Source organism: Hydra vulgaris, chromosome 11 (assembly GCF_038396675.1).
Source record: "Hydra vulgaris chromosome 11, alternate assembly HydraT2T_AEP".
NCBI classification, from domain to species: domain Eukaryota; kingdom Metazoa; phylum Cnidaria; class Hydrozoa; order Anthoathecata; family Hydridae; genus Hydra; species Hydra vulgaris.
Window position 1 is genome coordinate 699,465 of NC_088930.1, and position 22,352 is coordinate 721,816.

The 22,352-nt window shown below is 27.7% G+C and overlaps 1 protein-coding gene across 1 annotated transcript in view; it reads right to left on the bottom strand.

Moving 5' to 3' along the window:
* Window positions 1–22,147, bottom strand: part of LOC136087324 (uncharacterized) — a 184,821-nt gene extending 162,674 nt beyond the window's left edge. The window contains exons 1-2 of the mRNA XM_065809750.1: window positions 22,018–22,147; window positions 3,423–3,535 (exon numbers count right to left, since the gene is read on the bottom strand). Coding sequence (XP_065665822.1) covers window positions 3,423–3,530 — 108 coding nt within the window. The 5' untranslated portion in view covers window positions 3,531–3,535; window positions 22,018–22,147. The remainder of the gene's footprint in view (window positions 1–3,422; window positions 3,536–22,017) is intronic.
* Between the last annotated feature and the right edge of the window lie 205 nt (window positions 22,148–22,352).

Sequence of the window (22,352 nt, forward strand, 5' to 3'; positions counted from 1 at the left end):
GGAAAAGGCCCTTTACCCCTGTTTCGCTATGCTGCTGCACAAATGTGCCTCTAACATTTTTGTGTTTAATTATTTTTATAATTTTATGATTTTATTCTTCTAGTTTAATTCAGGATTTACAAAGTCAATTGCCCAATGGTTGTGAAAATTTTATCACTCATGATGCTGCTGCCGCCAATGTGAAGGCTTTTTTAAAAAACTCATCATCAGTTTCATCAGTTTCCTGAGTCAACCATCGGTTAAATCTGGTGTGCTTGGCTGGGCTTAAACTGGACCACTCCATAAAATTCAAAGCTTTGTCAAGACACGCTGGAATAGTATGTTTTTTTGCTTGAAGTCAAGTTTAGATGCGATGCCTATTCTTATGTACATACAAAGAAAAGGAAAGAAAAATGAATTCCCAGACCAGCAGAATACCTGGTGGAGAGAAATTTCTGATGAATCCAGTTTTGAAATCTGGCATAAAATTTTGCCCTTTATGAAAAGGCTTAATGACGCAATCAACACCTTGTCTGTTGAAGACAAGCCATCAATTCATGAAGTCATTCCCGAAATTTTCAACTTGCACAAAATCTTCTCTAACAGCATGGAAGAAGAAAACACAGAAGATGTGAAGAACTACTGTGCAGCTGTTTGTACAAGCTTGAAGAAAAGTTTAAGAATAATGGCTGTGATGAGAAAGCTTTTGCTGAAGCCAACTTTTTAGAACCACGTTACCGTGGTGTGGCTCTGCGTTGATTCTCCCCGGCATTATTCGAAAAGGTCAAACAAGAAATTATCAATGAACATTCTTCCTAAGAAGAATGGACCTCTGCAGCACGCCCACAGGTTTTTGAGGAGTTTTTCCAGGAAAACGATCCCCTTTAAGAAGCCTGCAGAGGTGAAGAAAAAGCAACAGACCCAATGGTTGGAGCTAAAGAGAAACCTCTTATTTTAATTGAGTAAGAAGCTTTTTCAAAAGTCAAAGTGCCAAAAGATACTAATGTCCTTTGCTGGTGGAAACAAAATCAATTTCGATTTCCACTTTTGTCTACAGCTACTCGAGCTGTGCTTTCTGTCCCATCATCTTCTTCAGCATCAGAACGAGTATTCTCAGAAGCAGGAAATATTGTAACTCCACTACGAAGTCGTTTGGACCCAACTAATGTGGCTCGTCTGGTGTATATACATCACAGCAGCAGCAAAGTCATAATTCAGTAGGATTTTCAACTTGAATCAGGTAAATGCCGTTTGTTAGAAGGCTTGTTGGTTGCTGTAACAAATTTATTTTTTTTTATTTATTTTAATTTGAGTTTTGACTTTACTTTAATTTGAAAAATTTAAATTAAAAAATAAATTATAAAACTGTCAAAAGGTTTATTTAAAAAGTGAGATTTTATTTTTCATGCAAATTTTTAATTTAATTGACTAAAACTGTTAGGAAATATCCAATCATATTTTGATACAAAGTATCAAAAAGTGTAAAAATGCTGAAATAATGCTACTCAGGTCAACTTGAAGCTCAATCTAAGTATAATCAGCATCAAAGAGCAGCCAGCTCTGGAGATTTATTTTCTTCAATGAACAGTTCCATGTTTGCTGCTTCCTCGAGCAGAACCTCAACTCCAGTTAAGCGCAATGCATCTCATAGCCAATTTAAAGAAATTGATTCAGAAGTTGATGAATATCAACTTAATTAGGTCTCCAGTGGTTCAAGTCAGAGTTTTAATGATAATGATGATTACACATCACCCTGAATTCAAACAAAGACAACTTAAAGGTGTAGGTATTTATTTGTTGGAAATATCTAAACATCTAAAAGTCTTACACTTATACCAAAATCTTATAAGCACAAATCATTCCAGTATAACTTTTAGCAATTAAAATCTTTGTAAGAAAGAGTATGAGATATTTGGAAAAATAATGAATATGAAGATATTGTTAAAAGTAGTACGGTTAACATTTTGTTTTATTTTCAGGCCTGAAACGCATCAAGAAAAATCTCCTTTTGGCTCTTCGTTTCGTCATCATTAATTTTTTTATGTTGGTTCTTCAACTTTTCAAGATATTAACATTTTTATTTAAGAAGAATTATTATGTTTAACTGTTTGTGTTACTAAAGTTAATTTTCTTATATATTTTATGTTCCTTTGCAGCATTAAAGTTAAGAGGAAAAAATAAAAGGGCTGAATAAAAAGATTTATTAATGTTATTTTTCATAATAGTAAGGCTATCATCAGACAGGCGATATTTTGCGGTCATTTAAGGCTTAGAAATACATAACACGATAGGTGATGCAAAATCTAAATATGTAAAAAATAAAATTTGCAATATATTGCAAATCCGTAAATAAAAAATAGCAAAAGTAAAAGATCGTCAGAAATGAATATAAATACGTTAAAATACGTCAGCTTTTCTACTTTAATGTAACTCACTATAATAAAATAATAGTAAGTTCGTCAGAGATCAATATAAATACGTTAAAATACGTCAGCTTTTCTACTTTAATGTAATTCACTACAATAGTTATTGTAATTGTTTTCATCAAAAAAATACAATAGTTATTGTAATTTTATTTCATTAAAACAATACAATATAACATTTTCGAACTTTATTGTATTGTTAGAAAAAAAACAATACAATACTTATTGTAATTGTTTTTCATCACAGCAATACAATACCAAAATAAATTTTTTTTATGTTTCTGTAATATTACAATACAATATTATTGTATTGTAATGTGGAATTGTATTTAATTTTTACAATTACAATTGCAATAGCCCTCACCCTATATTAAACAGCATTGTCTTGAGGAATTTGTAAGAGTTAAATTAAATAAAGATTTTGCTTAATCAAAGTTAGAAAAATATGGATGGTTGTCAATAACATATTGTTAAAAGGATATTGGTGTAACTTTGATGGTTAGCGCTTGTTAAATTGCATTGGAATCAATATGATGCAAGAAAGCTTCCGAACTTGCAAACATTATGAACAACCCAATAAGACCTGCATTTTTATGGCTACCGAGTAAAGATTCACTATTTGAAACCTTTTTTTATTAAGTTAAAAAAACTTTTATACTCTATGAGCCGTATAATTAATTGATAATTTTTTAGGTTTAATAACAGCTCCAACTTTATGAACCGTAATATTACTTGATAATTTTCAGGTTTAACAACAACTCCAACTATATAAGCTGTAATATTACTTAATAATTTTTAGGTTTAATAATGGCTCTAACTATATGAGCCGGAATATTACTTAATAATATTACTTAAAATTTTTTAATAAAGTGATTTATTCTATTGTTTTAATCGTCTGACCAAAGTAACATAATAATAATTTACAAAGTATAATCCCATAATACGGCATACAATCAACTTTAAATTATTTCATGAATAAAATATAATTTTTATAAACGTAAAACTTTTTTGTGCACCAACCTCTCCAATTTTATCCATATTTGATTTAAAGTTTCCAATAAAATCTTTCCCAAAAGCTGTTGCTAAGATAACAACTAAAGTATATGGTGTTAGCATCATTGTCCACATAATTGCTAAAGAAACAATAATAAACTTTTTAATCTCTTTTTTATCAAAGTTCTAAAAAAAATATACACAATTAAATCTCAATATTTTTTTAAATTTAGTGTTTATGTACTTTTATAATTGACTTCCTAAACCCTACCATACTTTTATGTACACTATTTACGGGTCCCCTCTTACTCCTCCATGTTGATCCATTTTATCTTGATTCATTTATTTAATGGCATTATATCGACGTTTAGCAAGAGGGTCTCTCATTATTTTTATTATGTCACCGCCTCTCAACTCCAAGAAAATAACGTTTTAATAACTTCTCAATACTCCAACACACTGACTATATTAAATGTAACATTTTGAGATATACGACAAAAAATTAATATAAAAACTAGTAACGTCACATGATTTACGGTTTCAAAGGTTTAGACATATAATAAAAACCTTTAAAGTAAAACAGTAATCATTGAATCCATTAAAATTATGTTTTTAAATTCAACTAGCGTATGGTTGGTTGTGCAAATGTTTTTAAAATCAAACTGTTTACTCTAAAGCCTATTCTTTTTTAACTGATTTACATTAAATGCTTTATTCATTTTGGAAATCAAGATAAAACTGTTATAGATTGGTAATTGTAAGGGTTAGATTCTTCTCAAGATTTATAAACTGACGTTAATCTTGCAAATTTTAACTAGTCTCAAACTTCAATTTTAGTGACAAAAGTTAAACCCTTAAAAGAGCATTTTGTAACAATATTCAAAATACAAATGTATAATAACAATACAAAAATATATATACATTTATATATATATACAGGTTATGATCTATGAAAGTATTTCGAAATTCTCTTGGATTTATATCTTTCAACTTTTCGATTTGTAAGTATTTTTGTAAAGGTTATTGTTTTGTGCAATTTTGGCACCATTTGGGGAATTTTTTGGCGCCATCCGGTCGACATTAAAAATTAGCGAGTTTAAATCTTTTACAAACCCAGTTTCCCGCCATTTTTTTAAATAAAATGCATGAACATTTTTACTAGGACTTATCTTGGAAGCCCACCTAGATTTTAATTGCAAAGACGGATTAAATCCAGATTTAGTTTTATCAAAACTGTCAATTTGTAAAGTTGTGACATTTAAAATTGGTATTTAAGTGATCATTGTATAATGATAAAAACTCAATATTATTCCAAGCAAACTTTACAAAGCTATAATTGTCTGTTAATTTATTGAAGTTTTCTTGAGGACATCCAATTTAATCTACACTGATAAATGGTCGCTTATATATTGAGATAAAAATTAATCAGTTTTTGTACTTCGTGGAAATTTACAAATAATACATGTACTAATCTTAAGTAAAAATCCTGTTGAAGTTAAATAACAAAAATATTAATAGTAATATAATGCTATTATTATTAGTACTCAAAAAAAGCAGTAAAAAATTAATAGTTAGAGTTGTAGAAGTAATGATAACAATAGTACAAATAATAATAATAACATAGTAGTTAAAAAAAAATACAATTAATGATGGTAAACAATGTTGGTAGTAATAATAACAATAATATAATTACCATAAAAACAGTAGTAACCTAATAATACTTTAATTATTATTACATATATACAAATATAAATATATATATATATATATATATATATATATATATATATTTTATATATATATATATATATATATATATATATATATATATATATATACATATATATATTTATTTATTTATACATTTATACATGTTTCTTTTTTTTTTTTTTTTTTTTTTTTTAACTCACCTCCCCAAGGCCCAGACGGCCACTAGAGATGAGGAGGCTACTTAATTGTAGTTATAACCCTCTCTAAACTCTATAACTCCGAAACACGATCCTTGAAAAACAAGGTCGCTGCGCGGAGAAACAAGTTGAACGCGGTACTACCAGGGACGTGGTGGGGATCGAACTCGGAACCTCTCGCTTATGAAGCAAGCGCTCTACCACTACACTTCTTCCGCTTATACTATCTATTAATTTATATATATATATATATATATATATATATATATATATATATATATATGTATATAAGAAAAAATATATTTATATATGTATATATATAAATATGTATATATATATTTGTATATATATATAATTTATATATATATATATAAGCATGTATATATATATATATATATATATATATATATATATATATATATATATATATATATATATATATATATATATACAAAATATACATATATATGTATATATATATAAATTAATAGAAATTACTTATCAACTCCAAAAATTTACATAATGTCTCGCCAATAAAGACTCATCAAAAATGCATGCTGAAATTAATAAACTTAAATTAACACCAAAAATTAAATTACAGGAAGTCATAAATGTCTTAAGTACTGTAATTATACTGTAATTTAATATTTAAAGTTTATTAATTTTAGCATCCCCCTCTGATTCTTTTTGACTCAGAGTCTTTATTGACAAAACATTATGAAAAATTTTGAAATTGTCAAGTGACTTCTACTAATTTGTTATTGCTCTATTCTTTTAAGAGCATTGCACATATACATAAGGTTGCTTTTATAAAAATTGAATGGAGAGCTTTTATAAACTCATGTCCAAAAATAACAGAACGGTGGTTTAAAACTGGTAAGTTCAGATTATTAATAAATCAAAGAAAGCAACGATTCTTTGGACTTTTAGGAATAAATTTGTTGAAGCTAAGAGTTAGATTTTTTGTTAATAATACCAGAAAAACTGGCAATTTAGGTGTTGAGCAAGATCATAAAGTTTAAGAATTTTAGAAGAAAGATAGATTACATTAAGATTGAATTTTTCAACCTGTTCTTTATCATGTTGTTAGTGGACCTAACCAACAATTTTTTCGTGAAGAGCTGTTGATTGATCTAGATGTAACTGAGTTACCACCTGATTGGATTGTAAAGTAATCAAGCGGTGACGGTAGGCTGGGGTGTTGATGCCGTTGGTAACAATCCATTTTTTAGTGTTGAGAGGTATTAGGCACGTCCTGGCTTGGTCATATACGCCAATCTACTAACGTGTTGACTGCCTCTTAATTTTTGCGCCACTTAAATCATCAAGACATGCCAGCAATTTTTTACAACTTGACTTTTCATGTCAGCAAGTCGCAAACTTTTTTCACGGCTAGTGTTACCAAAATATTTTTATAGTCAGTTCCACCAAGTACCCATACCTTTGATAGCAAACCCATGTCGGGTCGACGTTGGCTCAGCGTCAATCCAACACTGTTCCGACGTTTATTTTACTACTTGTGTTGACAGAAATCAACGGAAAGTTTTCATCAACAGTATTTTTTATAATCTCTCAATAAGAGGAAGTAAATTCAGTGTAATATACATAGTATAAAGCCCAGAGACTTCTGGATAAACATCATGTCGAATGTAATATATTGAATATTAGACAACATTACTCACCAATTAGAACTAAAAATGACAAACAATTAGAACTGCAGTTTTAAAATTCAGATGGAACATGTTTCGTTAAGGAAATAATTGAACACACTGAGTTAGCATCATTTACACTAGTTCAGAAAGAATATATAATTGTCTAACGATGTGATTCCATAACCATCGCCACTCAGGTTGGATAATGCCCTTTAGCAACGACCCAGGTATAAAGTAACCAAGGATTGAAGTCAACAAATAGGATTTCAAAATTTGACGAAAGTTTTAACTGTTGAGAACAATGAACATGCAAAACGTGTTACACATTTTATCAGAAAGATTGTTGAAATCCATTAAAAGAGCGTAATGGCTATTCTAAAAGCTTAACCCCAAAAAAGGCGATGTAATCATTTAATCTGACAAGTCAGTTAATATAATAAAGCATTGCCCTGCAAGCGTTGATTATGACCTTCTTACTAAAGGAGAATAATTGTCCCTATCCTAAAAGTTGTTAATATGTTTCATAATTATATCAACAATGGTATTTTACTACCAAACCCAATTATTAGAATTATATTTACCTTTGAGGGACAAAATTAAACTAAATTCTATGATAACAAAGAGCCTTGCACTTTCAATGATAAAGTGTCGTATAAAGCTGCCAAAATTGATGGAGAACATATTACTAACCAAAACGTTCACAAATTTTTTAAAAAAGAGTGTAAGGTTGATGCAAACAAGTCAGTAAGCAGCTTATGTAAAAGCAATATGAGAACATTCATTCCTACATATGCCTTAAATATTAAATATAACTTAAATATTATAGATAGATCAACATTGTAGATAATCCCGGAGTAGCTAGATTATACAATATCTTTGAGAAGAACATATAATAACTTATTAACACAATATTTTTTCGATTATGATAGATAATTTGACGAAAAAAGTATTAAATATTATACAAAGTATCAGGATTATACTAACTAATAATGTATATTGTATGCCTTCACCTATGGATTATGTACGCTTAACGGAAGGCCAGACGCTGGCACTTCATTCGCCGCAATTGTCATGGGTCCTCCATTTGACGAAGCAATCATCCAAGGTAAAGTGTGCACCCTTCAGAGTGCGCACTTATCAATGATAATAACCCTGAGGATAAAATCCGTCCAACCGACGTTTTTATACCTTCTAGTAACAATTGTGGTGAGGTACCATTTATGCCTTCTTATTAGTCTAAGGTGGTAGTGGTATAGGATAAGTCAATGGGATAAGCGGCAATTAAATCTCTATCTACACACTACTTGATTAGCTGCCCAAACACATTAAAAATAACATAGAGTGCAACCTTAAAAATAATGACCTTGTTATGAGTGCTTGAAGACTTCTAACTCTTCTTCACAAAGAAGCTTCTAGTTTTGTGTACACTCACACTCACAGCCATCAGAAAATACCTCAGTGCGCATCTATACGAGAGCTCTTTATTTATCGTGTGACAAAATTGTAGATAGACACGCTTCATTTACACTTGAAACTAGATATAAGGTTGCAATACTAGATGCTCAAATTAGTTACTCGAGGGGATAGAGACGTCTTGATTTGCTCATATACGTCAAAACAGGCGTTGAACGCTTGTGGTGACTTGTCTTGACGGCTCAAGTGAAGTAAGTATTCTATACATAAAAGGTTTAAATTGGCTAAAAAATTCTGTATGATAAACTTCAGTCGACACAATGCGTGAAAATTTCTCCAGTTCACCTTATAATTAAATACACGGAGACACCACCAGGACTTATCTTGATGGCTCAATTCCAGTCAAAACGTAGAAGGCTTAAATCAGTAAAAAAGCTCTCTATTGTTATTCTTCTGTTAAAACAAAACTTAAAAAACTCAAGTGAATTCGACGCGGAGAGCTCTTGGTGACTTGTCAAAATGGCTGAAGTGAAGTAAAAGAGTCTCTACGCTAAAGGGGTAAATCAGCTAAAAAGTTCCTCTATAACTAAAGTGGATCATTACAAGACGTGAAAACTTTTCTTAATCCAACATATGACGTGAAAAGTTCAAGTAAAATCTTGCTCCAGAGACCTTGTTGTGAATTATCTCGGTAACTCAAGTGAGTTCAAAAAATCCATACGCTCCCAAAGGCTTAAACCAGTCCAAAGGCTTAAACCAGCTTTAAAGCTTTCTATGTACAAAGTTTAATCGGTATCAACACAAGCCACGAAAAACTCAAATGAATTCACACCCCTCATATTAAAACTACTTGGGTTTGTAATTTTTTTTAAAGATTTGTTGATAATGACCAAATTAGTATCAAAAATCATTATCAAAGTGGTAAGTGCTTGCAAACTTAATGAAGTTATTAAGGTCATTGATTTAGTGAAGAAAAAGTAATGGTCCTATTACTAAACTTTGACACATACCAATTTATTCTAACACTTGAGAGATACGAAACATTTTATTTAAATAAATTTTGGGTCATTGGTGGAAACAAACTATCATCAACTGTTGTGAAGATTACCTCAGGAAGTAAACCATTTAAGAGATATTTCTCTGATTCCATAATATTCTATTTTTTTGAGTAGTACATAATGATTTATTTTATCAAAAGCTTGTAGATCAACAAAGACACCACATGCAAACTGACTCAGTGATTTCAATAAGAAAGTGGGTCGTGGAGTAATTAGCACGATACCTATATTGATGTTTGTAAAGACACTTCCATTTATCCGCGAATGCATAAAGCCTTTTATGCATAGTTTTTATGTTAGAGAGAAGGGAGATTTAAAATGACTTAAAAATCTTTGAAAGTCTCTAGGAATGAACCATTTTGAAATAAATTATTATTAATAATACTGAGAGGTTTAGAATAAATGCCTGGAACAAATTTAACAACAACAACAATAACAACAACAACAACAACAACAACAACAACAACAAGCTATATATTCTCCGTAAATCATTTTTACAACAGTTTTGATATTAATAATAACAATAATAATAGTAATAATAACAATATATTGTAATAGTATAAGATAAAAAAAAATTAATACAAGTTATTGTAATAGTAATAATAAGTATGTTTACAATAATTACAATAAAAAAATAATAATTTAATGGTAGTTTTAAGCATAACATTATTTATAATAATTAGTTAATGATTTATTAGGATGGTGTCACTTATACAGAAACCTGATCAAAGAAGTGACAGCAATTTTTAAACACACTACAAGTAATAGTAAGCAAAGACATACATTGAAAGATGGAATGTAAGAAGGCTTATTGAACAAAAGCTTTTTCCAGTTTTAAGAGTTATTTTAATGAGATAAGATATTTCATTCTCTGTGACAGGATCGATGAAGAACAAATCAGCATTTGGAAAATTGAGATTCATTAAACCTGGATGTTGAAAGTATGATTTTGTTTTGCATTTTGTCTTGGATAGTAACAAAAAAGTCGTTTTGTTATTATTTTGTTTTGCGGTTTGTCTTGAATAGTAATAAAAACGTTGTTAAATAAAATTCGATGCAGGAGTCAGATCCGTAATGAAGTTTTTTTTTAATTTGAGTTTATAAGTAGAAGGTTTAATATTAATCATGTCTGTTATCTCTATCCGAGTAATCTTGAATTTGTTAAGGTTTTAACTAAAAACGGATATGTAGTATGATTTTTTAATAGATGCTTGCTGTATATTGTTAATATTTAAAAAAGTCTGTTTTTATAGATATAGATGTAAGTATTCCATTTGTGGTCCATGTTTTTTATTTAAATTTAATTTGCTGTTTGGTTAGTTTTTTGTATGAAGCATCTTGATTTAAGATTATTAATGTTAATCAACGCGTCTAATGTTGAAAACAAATGTTTTCAGAAAAAAACTGATGAGTTGATTAACATTATCATCTTTTTTAGTAAAAAGATCCCAGGAATTATTGGATGATCCCAAGAAATATTGAATAGATGTTCAACAAAGATATCTTTACTAGAATTTTTGAAGCATTGCCTGAAAGATATAGTTTTTTTTGGTGAATAGTTTTCCTATGAATGCAGATAAATTAAGCCATATGATCAGATATTAAAATAAATAGATTGCCTGTGTCAGTAATATTAAAACTTTAAAAATATGTTATCAATAGGTGTCTGTGATTTAGCAGTTATGTGTGTTAATATATTATGGCAGGGTGTAAAACAAAGTAGCGTAGTGAGTCAAGTTAATGAGAAACAGGATTTGATTCATTATATCTTTAAAGATCAATATTTAAGTCTCCCATAATAAAAATGTTTTTTTTTTGTACTATGCTTATCTAATAGAGGAGTTAAATATTTATTAGGAAATTCATCTTGATTCATATAAGGATGTTGATATATGCAGCAAGTTATTATATTTTTTGTGAGGTTTTATAGTTCCAACAAAAGTAGATTCTAGAAATTTGAAAAGATCTTGAGGTCATTACGAACTATGTAACTTTATTCAGTGCTTAGATTTACAAGAGTGTCCCCATTTTTAGTCTCAGTGGAGCAATGCTCAAGGTAATGCACAATAACACAAATATTTATTTTTATTTTATCCTTCACATCAGTAATCCAATTCACTAATACCTATTGCCACAGGTAATGTATTTAGAGTGCTGATAAAACGGATAAGATTCTCAATCTAAAATGGTAATGAAGCAATGTTGAAATGAATATATAGATCTGAATTAGGATTATTATATTTATTTAAATCTATAGTGTCGTGGTATTTACAAAAAATTGCACTGTGGTAATTATTTGGATCTGTATTTGTATTTTCGGATTAGATGTAGTCTCAAGAGGATATAACATATTATTATTTTTATTTAATAATATTTGGTCGAGCTCTAAGCCAAATATAATCTTCGATAAGAATTAAAAGTATTGCTATTCAGAAGAGTCTGGCAATATAAGATAATAGAAGTGTAAAACCGTTTGGTTAGACTAAGAATGGACCCAAGAAAAAACTGGAATGAGTAAGATGAAATATAGTTTTAAAATGATGGTGTAAAAAAAAAGTAAATAATAATAATAATAAATAATTAATTAAATATTAGAAAGTTTTTAAAGACTATTGATGAGAACGCAAATTATAACAATTAGTTATATGCGCATAATAATAATAACAAAATAAACAAAAAAACAATGATTTAAAGTATTGTTAAATAATACAATAACATACACAACGATGTCATACAAATATACGAAGAAGTAATTACAAACAAAAGATAAAATACTAATTGAAATTAGACTGACATTAATTAAAATAATAAGTAATAAAAATATAATTACCAAAGGGTTAGTTATAAAAATAAAAACAAAAAAGAAAGGCCACCTATAATAAATAATAAAATACTAATTATAATAATATAAATTTGCAACTTTCCTTTACAGGAATAATAAAGCATTGTTATCCTTTTTATTTTTTAGTTAACAAAGTTTTGTTATTAAACTTGTTTTGCTAGTTAATAATCTTTTTGCAAATGATTTATATTTGCAGCTGATTTCAAGTTGCAGCTATTTTTTCTAGCTGCAATTTATAGTATCTATTTAAAAATTAAATTAGTAACACTGCTCTATTTAATGCAAAAACTAAGCTTTTAACTTCAAAACATTTGTACCATTTTTCAATCCAAATCAACTAACAAATAAAAGAGGTTACGAAACAATTCTGTAAGAGACGTATACCTTGAGAGATCTATGTGATCTATGTAAGATGCGTTTGTATGGTTATGTATTTTAGTTATTTAATGTTAGGCTTTGGTCCATAGCCTTTTGTTATGTACGCTAATTCAAAGTTATTTGAATTTATAATTTTCTATGAAACCGCCGAGAAATTATTATTATTTCTAAATTATATTATTTATTTTTTTAAAAAATTGTATATTCCGTCAGAAAAAGATTGAAATTCAGCCAGTATAATAACTTTTGAAACATCCTTGTAGTTGTTATTTATTCCTGATATTATATCAACCTGAATTTTGTAATTCTCCAGAGATGTTCAATTGTTGAGCGACAATGAGAGATAAATGCCAATAAAGATATTGTTTGTCTGGTTTTTTTTTAAGATTTATTGAAAAGTTATGATCATCTTTGTACAGAACAAGAATGTTTTCAAGCAATTTCTTTTGAATAAAAAACGTCAAAAGGTCCACCCTGCTATTGATTATGAGCCTGTTGGAAGAAGGAAAAGTGGGTATTTTTACAGACATCTTTTTTTATAAAATGGTCTTGTCTTTTTAGCCAGTATTCACATATAAAAGTGTATTAACATATGTATTAAAATTCATAACATGTTCACAGGCTAAATGATATAATAAAAATAACATAAAAATTAACAATAATAAAAGTTTTCATCAAGAAAAAAAATTAAAAATAAACAGAATTTTGTTATATATATATATATATATATATATATATATATATATATATATATATATATATATATATATATATATATATATATATATAATTTTTTTTAAACTATATTGCTTCATAAAAATAATCTGCGAAAAGCAATATAAAGTTTGCTAAAATTAGTTTGAAAAATGAGTTGTTTAATAAAAATACCATTTCGTAAAATGTATTATTTTTATCTTTTGACAAACACAAGTTATGGAATGAAACTGGGGATGTATTGGTTTTACATTTAATCGTAAAATAAATAATATAAAAAATGTTGCTTACATATACTAAAAACTTTTAATTCAAATAATAGAGGCTTGTCACGAGTATAACGGTCTTTAAAATATTTAAGAAAATCTAGACGAGATTGCCTTTTAAAACATCAAAACAACTTATAATAATATTCTTATTGACATTATCAGGACCAACTGCTTTATTTAACTTTAACAACCTGAAAGAACCTTCAAAGCCTTCAAAAGGAAATTCAAAAAAGTTAAGATATGAGGCTAGAGGTAAATGCGTTTCCCTTACTGAACTGTACTGGAATTTTTGTTTTGGCAGGATTTTGCCCTACAGATACAAAGTATTTATTTAATTCATTAGCAACTTTATTTTTATCAACAAAAATATTATCATCTACTTTTAATAACTGCTTATTAAAACTTTTATTCAAGTTTAAGTCATGAGAACTACACCAAGTTTTAGTTAGGCAAATTAAAATAAAAATAGTTTGATTTTTTTCAAAACTATTGCAAAGAATTCCAAATATTTTTATAAAACTTCTTATATTTACTTGGATTGCAGTAAATTTGCACTAGAAAATCTTTTATTTTGTAATTATAAAAATAGTTGCAGTTGCTTTGTTAAGCATCTTTGCAAAGTCACTAAATTAATTTTGATCCGGATCAGACTTTTCATCAAGAATAAAATCATTGAATTGAAAAATATCAAAACTTGTAGAGTGATTTGAGTCTATTCTAGTATTTAAAAGCATAAAAGTACAAACACGTAATAATAAAACAGACAAATAAATTCTAAAATAAAAATTTTTCAATAGAGTCGCGCGTTATAATATTATTTTTAATATTATTAATTTCTAACTTTTGCACCTTTACCTTTGGCTCTCAAATCTTTTGCTTCTTTAAATAACTGTTTTCGCAGTATGGACGTATTTCCGCTGAAGTCTTCGTTTAATTAAAAACAATTGTTCTACAATTTTAACTGAATATTGCTACCCAACGCAGATTTTTTGTCTTCGCAACTTAAATATTTAATTATTATAGTTTCTATTGTGTTTTTTCCCATCACTATTTTTTTCTTTGCCCTGTGTGGTTGTTTTTTCCTGTTCGGTGTTCCCTTTCAACATTACTTTTAAAACCTCTTTTAATTCCCAGTTTTTGTTTTCATCTTCTTCAATATCTTTAAAACTCAGGTGATTTCTTTTGCTCCTGTCGTCTAACTCAGCTAGTTTATCTTCAACAACATTTGTTACATCATTTTGGTTTTATGTTGAATTAGACTTCATTTTTATTTCGAAAATTTCTACAATAATTGATACATATTACTCGCTAAATAAACTGAATTGATTTTTTTAGTTCAACGATTTCTTTTTTTAGTTTTAAATTTATTTAAAAATTAAATAAATTTAAAACTAAAAAAAGAAATTTATACTTGAAAATTTATTGATTTTATCAATAAATTTTCAATATATAGAATAAACATGTTCAAAAAATATTTTAGAATGGCATAGCAAATCTTGTTTATGTAAAATTTTAAAAAAAATAACTTTTTTTAATTTTTCGTCAAAAATAACTTATTTGTTCTGTTTATTTTATATATATATATATATATATATATATATATATATATATATATATATACATATAAATATATATATATATATATATATATATATATATATATATATATATATATATATATATGTATATATATATATATATATATATATATATATATATATATATATGCATATATATATACATATATATATATATATATATATATATATATATATATTTATATATATATATGTATGTATATATATATATATATATATATATATATATATATATATATATATATATATATATATATATATATATATATATATATATATATATATATATATACATATGTACTCTATTTTTGTAGAATACATTTTAAAATTGTTTAAATATATATATGTGTGTGTATATTTATATATATATGTATATATATATATATATATATATATATATATATATATATATATATATATATATATATATATGTATATATATATATATAGATATATATTTGGTATATATATATGGTAAAAGGTATGTCTAGCAAAAAAACTAATTGAATTTTTGAAGTTTGAAAAAAGATTTATTTCTATAAAATAAATGATATTAAATATTCCAAATAGTTCCATTGGACGTTTCAAACTTATTAACTTCTTGTAAATAAATTTGGCAAATTTTACAGCGAACATCTTTACATTTGAATAAACCCGTTTTTTTGATAGATGAAATAGAATGAAATTTTGAAGAAGTTAGTTGTCTAAGTAAATTTAGTGGTTGTTTGTAGGCTATTACTAGATGATTATTTGAAAAAACCTCACTTATCCTTGCATTTGTAGATAGACTAAGTAAAAGGTTAGTTTCTGTTAAAATAGGTTGGCAGTTTAAGTTTCTATAAAATGTAGTTACTAAAGGAAAAACTTCTTTGGATTTTTTTAAAGGTGGACTTGTAATACTAGGGTTGGGAGCTCGAATCTTCCTCAAAGCCATTTTACGTTATCGGTTAGGCTTAAAATGGGAAAGCTACTCATTAAATCCTTATGCCCTTGTAGCGGTGCTATGTGATAAAACCATTTGGTCTTATGACAATAAATTAGACCATTATGTCTTAGCACACATAGGACCACTAGAGTATTCTTAAATAAAAATATTTAAAAATTTTATAATTAACACGAAATTATATGTATTATTAATTATATGAAAAGATTTTTAAATATTTAGTACATGTTAGTCAGTATTATTCTGAGGACAAACCAATGGTTGCAATACAGATGATAGTAAAAGGCCTTTTATTTTTGTTGTTGCTTTAGACTTGTTGGCACGATATAATTTTCTTTTCACAGCTAATACCTTATTTTTTCATTTTCTTTTAGTTGCTTAGCAGCATTGATAAGTCTCAGTTGTTTTCTTTTGCTATTTTCCTCTATTCTGTTGGATTTTGTCCTAGTGATTTCTCAGCTTTTCTGATTATGCTTCTTGAGAAGTTAAAACGAAGTATCTACACTTTGGTTTTTTCTGTTTGCTATAGTTTTTTATGCGGTGGCTTAGAATATGCCAAGATATCATCTTCTCCATCACCTACATTGCATTTTGATAAAGACATATATTTATTTAAAGTACTAAAATTTAAAGAATTCTAAAATATTTTTTTTCAGTTTATTAAAAAATGCGTTGTTGCTATGAAACTAATGGATTGCGCAAATATACAAGCTGCTTATCAAGATCAGAGAGTGTCTCAGTGTTGCACGTGGCACATTTTACAATATTGCTGCCTTACGCACCACATATAATAGCTCTGATCTGACATATTTAATTTCACTTATCATATTTTTTTTTCTCCAGTTTAGAATTTGCCCCGTTTCTTAACAGTTTAGTTGACACATCAACGGAGTAATTGGAATCATTGATATGAGTTAAAGAAATATCAAGTATTAATTGTTGTTTCATTCGACAAATGTCAGGAGCACTTCTATCAGATGTTGAATAAGTTATACCATCATGAAAATCATTTGTATTATAACGTATTTTAGCCTATGTAATAGAAGCAGTATTTTCAACCAACATCCTGTGAAATCTTAGTGAAGATCTACATTTCCCACCTCATGTTTTAACCATGGTTTTTTCAAGACAAGTTTTCGGTAAACTAAAATGTAGTATAAGTGTCATATTCGTTTGATAAAGTGTTCAAAATCTACAAAATCTACAAGAGCTACAAATATTACAACGTGGTGAAAATCATAAATTAGTATTTATAATCTAACTTTAACCCTAGAATTTTGCGCTTTTTATTTTACGACAAAGTGTATAAGTATTTAACTAAGTAATTACAAAAGTCTTTTGAAGAAAAACATTCTCATAATGCATAAAATGAGTTTTGCTTTGGATCTAATGTTTTAGTTAGGTTTTTTATTTAGTTATAAAAACAATGGTTTAAGCACTTTACATTTTTATTGTTAAATGGTGCGCCTCAAAAGCTTATATAATTAAAAATTTCCTTTGTTTAGCTTTTTATTGCTAAATAGTTTGTTGTGCTTTCAATCAGATTTGAATTTAAATTATTTTTTAAATAGTCATCCCAATTCTATCCAAAAAAAAGTGGGTTACGGCGAAAGGTTATTTTGGTTAAAACTGCTGGTAGCGAAAGAGTTAAATCTTTGCGATACGTTTTAATTTAATATGCTCAAGGCGTACTTTATAACGTACGCCATAAAGTAACGTACATAAAAACGTAAGCCATAAAGTAACGCCATAAAAACGTACGTTATAAAGTACGCCACGAATATGCTGCATTAATCTCGCCCGCGCGGGTGAGGTTGAATGCGTTTTGCAATAATATATTTATTCAGTGGACGAGATTGAGTTAATTTGTTAGGTTGAGCTAAATAGAGTATATGCTACCATTTCAACCGATTGTAAATGTTATTACAATTAAAGAATAAACTATGAAGAACAAAATAAAACCATAATCTATTGTACACCATAACTATTTAACTCGGTAGAGTTGCATTAGCTGGTATGAATTCGGCAAATTAAGTAGAAAAAGCTTACAAAAAAACAGCAAATTTTTTTTAAGATATAACTATATATTTACGGTTCCACTGAAAGTGATTTTTTTCATTTGACTGACTTGCTGCATTCAACAAAAAATAAAATCAACAAAAAAAAAATATTGTTATCAAGTGTAATGTATTTATCTTTATTTTATATTTACTTTCATTATAAATATTAATTCTTGAAGTTATCTGCAAAATTATTATTGATAATATTTAATTTAAATATGCAAACTTTTTTTGTAAATTATATTTTACGTTATTTATAAAGCATCAATGTATGTTTTGATATCGTAAAGTTTTGTCATATGTATTATTTTATATTTAATTCTATATTTTCTTTCTTTTCTTTTCTTTTTCTTTTTTTTTATTCGTTTTTTTAATACTTTATATAACTTTTTCGCTCAAGCCATTTATTTTATTACATGTCTGTATATTGTTAATATGTTTAAGTGGTGAAATAAACCATAACAAAACTAAAATAACCTGAATGTCGATGTAGCAACCAGACAATCTCTAATGGACTTATTATAAAAGGACAAAAATAGACTTCGACAAAGCACTAATTGCAACAATTTTAATTACAACTATCAAAAATGAATTGTCTATAAAAAATGTTTGTCTTTCTAGACAATCATTTTAAAAACGGACACTAAATGAACAATCTCGATTTTTTAATGAGGTATAGAAGATCTATTTAATATATAATTTGGACTTCAAACGAGTAATTAAATTTTCACTGCAGCATCGTTTCAAAAACTGAAAACGAGCACAAAATTAAAAATACAATTTTTCTAACAGAAGTTCATTTTTTATTTTTTTGTCCAGCGTGTGCTGTTGATTAAAAAGTTAATGTCTATTTAAAAACCTCAAAATGGACTATTTTGTGCTCAATTGAAGTTCATTAATTACACAGTTCAGCTGTTTTTCAATTCTCAGTGAATGTGCGTGAAAACTTATTTTTAAAATGCCCTCTCCAGTTTGGGATTACTTCAAAAAAGTTGAAGGTAAGTTTATCAATTAAAAAATTTTCCTTAGTCACTAAAATCTTTATCACCTTCAATAAAATTATTTTAAAAATATGTGTTCAAGGAGTTGTCCTTTATAAAATGTGGATTAGTAAGTAGAAGATTCCAATAGGTGTTAAAATTTATTTAGGTTTGTGAATAAAACAATAGTGAAAAAGAAAAATGTTTTTTACTTTCATTTTATTGATGAATATGTACGCAAGTTTTAAACAATAATTAATCATGGGCAATGATCGTCATTTGGAGTTTTGATGTCATTTCAATATTTTTTTAATATTATAAATTTACTACATAACAATCTTAATACGGTAATGAAAGATTTCTGGTTTTATGAAATCAAGTAAATTTAGACAAAATCATAGACACCAAATAGACAAAAAATTATGCTTTGTAGACTTATGAAGTGAAAATTATTTTTTAACTGAGCAATCTTAGGACACCATCAAAAATTTGATAGACACAACAAGGACAAAAAATTAAACATTTGTTGTGTCCATTACGACATACAGAATTGTCTATGTCTGTGTTGTAAGTCTATCCATAGACTAGTCTGGTTACTAGGTTGATGTGTAAAGTTGTTATCATCAAAAGACAATCTAGTTGACTCGTTGACGAGAGTACCGAGTCAGTGGATGAAAATGTTGACACTTGATAGCTCAGCAAATTGTATCGGAATTGCCTTGTCGAATAATGAATCAATTCTGAAAATACACATGAAAACACACATATACACTTAACACTTTGTAGTTATAGGATCTTTATAATTTGCGCGGAAGAGGTTTCCTTCTGCAACAGAGGAAGATGTACGCAATATAATTCGAGAGTATGAACCGTGTCAATTTATAGATCCAGCACCCGTTGCGTGAATGCAAAGAAACTTAGAAATTGAAAGTAATTGGAAACTAATTGGCATGGGTATTACAATGGAAGTACCAAAATGATCCGATATCTACAACCTGGGATCTGCGAAAGAGAAGCAGCTGAGGAAAAACTGACCAAAAATGACTCTTTCTTGTAAGAAGTGAAGAAACAAGAAAATTTCTTAAAAGCCGAAGTGTACAGTCTAGAGGTGCATACTGTCGAAAACGGGGTGGCATTGTTAAAAGACCACCGCACAATCAAGCGAAGCGCAACGAGATGAATAATCTCAATATTGCTAAATGGCTCTGTACGGATATAATGCCTCGTTTAAAAAAAGGAGTGAGTCCAATGGGTGCGCTGCATAACTATAAATGAGGTTTAAAAGATTGTAAAAAAACGTCGATGTGTAAACAAAAGAGCATAAAACTTCTCGAATGGCGAACGTGTGTGGTTAAAACCACCCGAAGTGCGTTGTGTGCAAAACGGCGTCAAGGCACTATTACTCGGAATTTATTCGTGTAAGTAGTTAAAACGGACCGGATGGCGCGCCATGTGATGCACGTCTGACCAAGACGTCTAAATCTTTTTTTTTTTAGTAAACGCTCTACTTTATTACTTGCTGAATTGCGCAAGAATTAGCCCGAATTGTAAGCCTAGTTAGCTTCTTGAGATTGTATGACAAGATTCCAGTCAATGACGTCATTAGAAGGTTTCGAAATTTTAATACGAAGTTATTGTTGGTTTGTCGTTGGTAAACAATTTAAGCGTACATTAGTTGTTTTATTGTTTTGTATTATTGCTACTAAAAACATTGAAAGTAGATCGTCAAATCAGTCTTTATGCTTGTATTATATACAAAGCCTACAAGAAAATCAAGAACTGTACATTTGGCCCAAGGAAAATGTTAAAAATATCATCAAAAATCAAAAAATTATGTTTGTGATCCGGGGATCTTCTTCATCTTTGGGATCTCGCCTTTAGGCGGTTATGATTATGTTAATAAAAATATCAGCTATTAAATTATTGCAAGAAAATGAATTTTCAATTATTATTATTTTGTTTATAGTTCAAATGAAATTGCATTCTTAAGGAGTATCAACAAAGCAAATAACAAATTTATAATTTTATTTTATTGATAGTCTTGTTTTGTATTAGATTATCTCAATTTATATATTTTAAAGTGTGCTTTAAAATATATAAATTGAGATTATCTAATACGAAACAAGTTTAGGTGTTATTTACCTTTGAAAGGGAAGTACGTAAATTGGTTTTAAAGTTTTTCAAATTCACAGCAAGTTTTCTATATGTAGCATTAACGTAAGTGTTTTTAGTTTTTGGTTTTTTATTTCTGTGCACGTTAACTTGCATATATTTCTCTCACACACTCTCTCTTTCTCTTTCTCTCTCTCTCTCTCTCTCTCTCTCTCTCTCTCTCTCTCTCTCTCTCTCTCTCTCTCTCTCTCTCTCTGTATATATATATATATATATATATATATATATATATATATATATATATATATTTATATATGTTTAAAGCATGATCAATATGAAAATAATAAAATAAAAATATACTGGCGGCTATGCTTAATTAAATAGATTTTTAAAATTCATTTTACCGTTATTTATTATTTCGTTTTTATTCCAAAGCACAATTCGAAATAAAAATCTGATTACAGAAAACCAAAAGTAGAAAAAAACTTTGTTCAGCTTATTAGTTTTATTTATTTAAATAAAGTTCGATTGAAATTTGCTGAAAAATGGATCTATTTTGGATTACTAAACCTAGTTATTTTTATATAACACTTGCCAATTTTTTACAGCAATATATTATAATATATGATAATTAAAAAGTCATTCCAATAGTAATCAATTATTATAACAAAAAAGCTAAATTTAAAAATTAATTACAGATTTTTCGTTATGCTTTTTCCGTTATTCTTTTCCGTTATCCTTCAAAGTAAAAGTTTTCAAAGTATTTATTTTCAAAGTAAATGAAAAAGTTAACGTTGAAATGAAATTCAAAATTTTAATTAACAACATATGGAAATCACTTAACCATGATGTAAACATTATTTTTGTGTCAAACAACAATTATGCTCTTGATGTATATAACTATGCACTTGAATGGATTATAATCTGATCATTTCAATTCATAATAAGCATAGTCTTTTAATTATATGTTAACTTCATTAATGAAAATAACGTTTGAAAATTCAATATCTATCTATCTATCTATCTATATA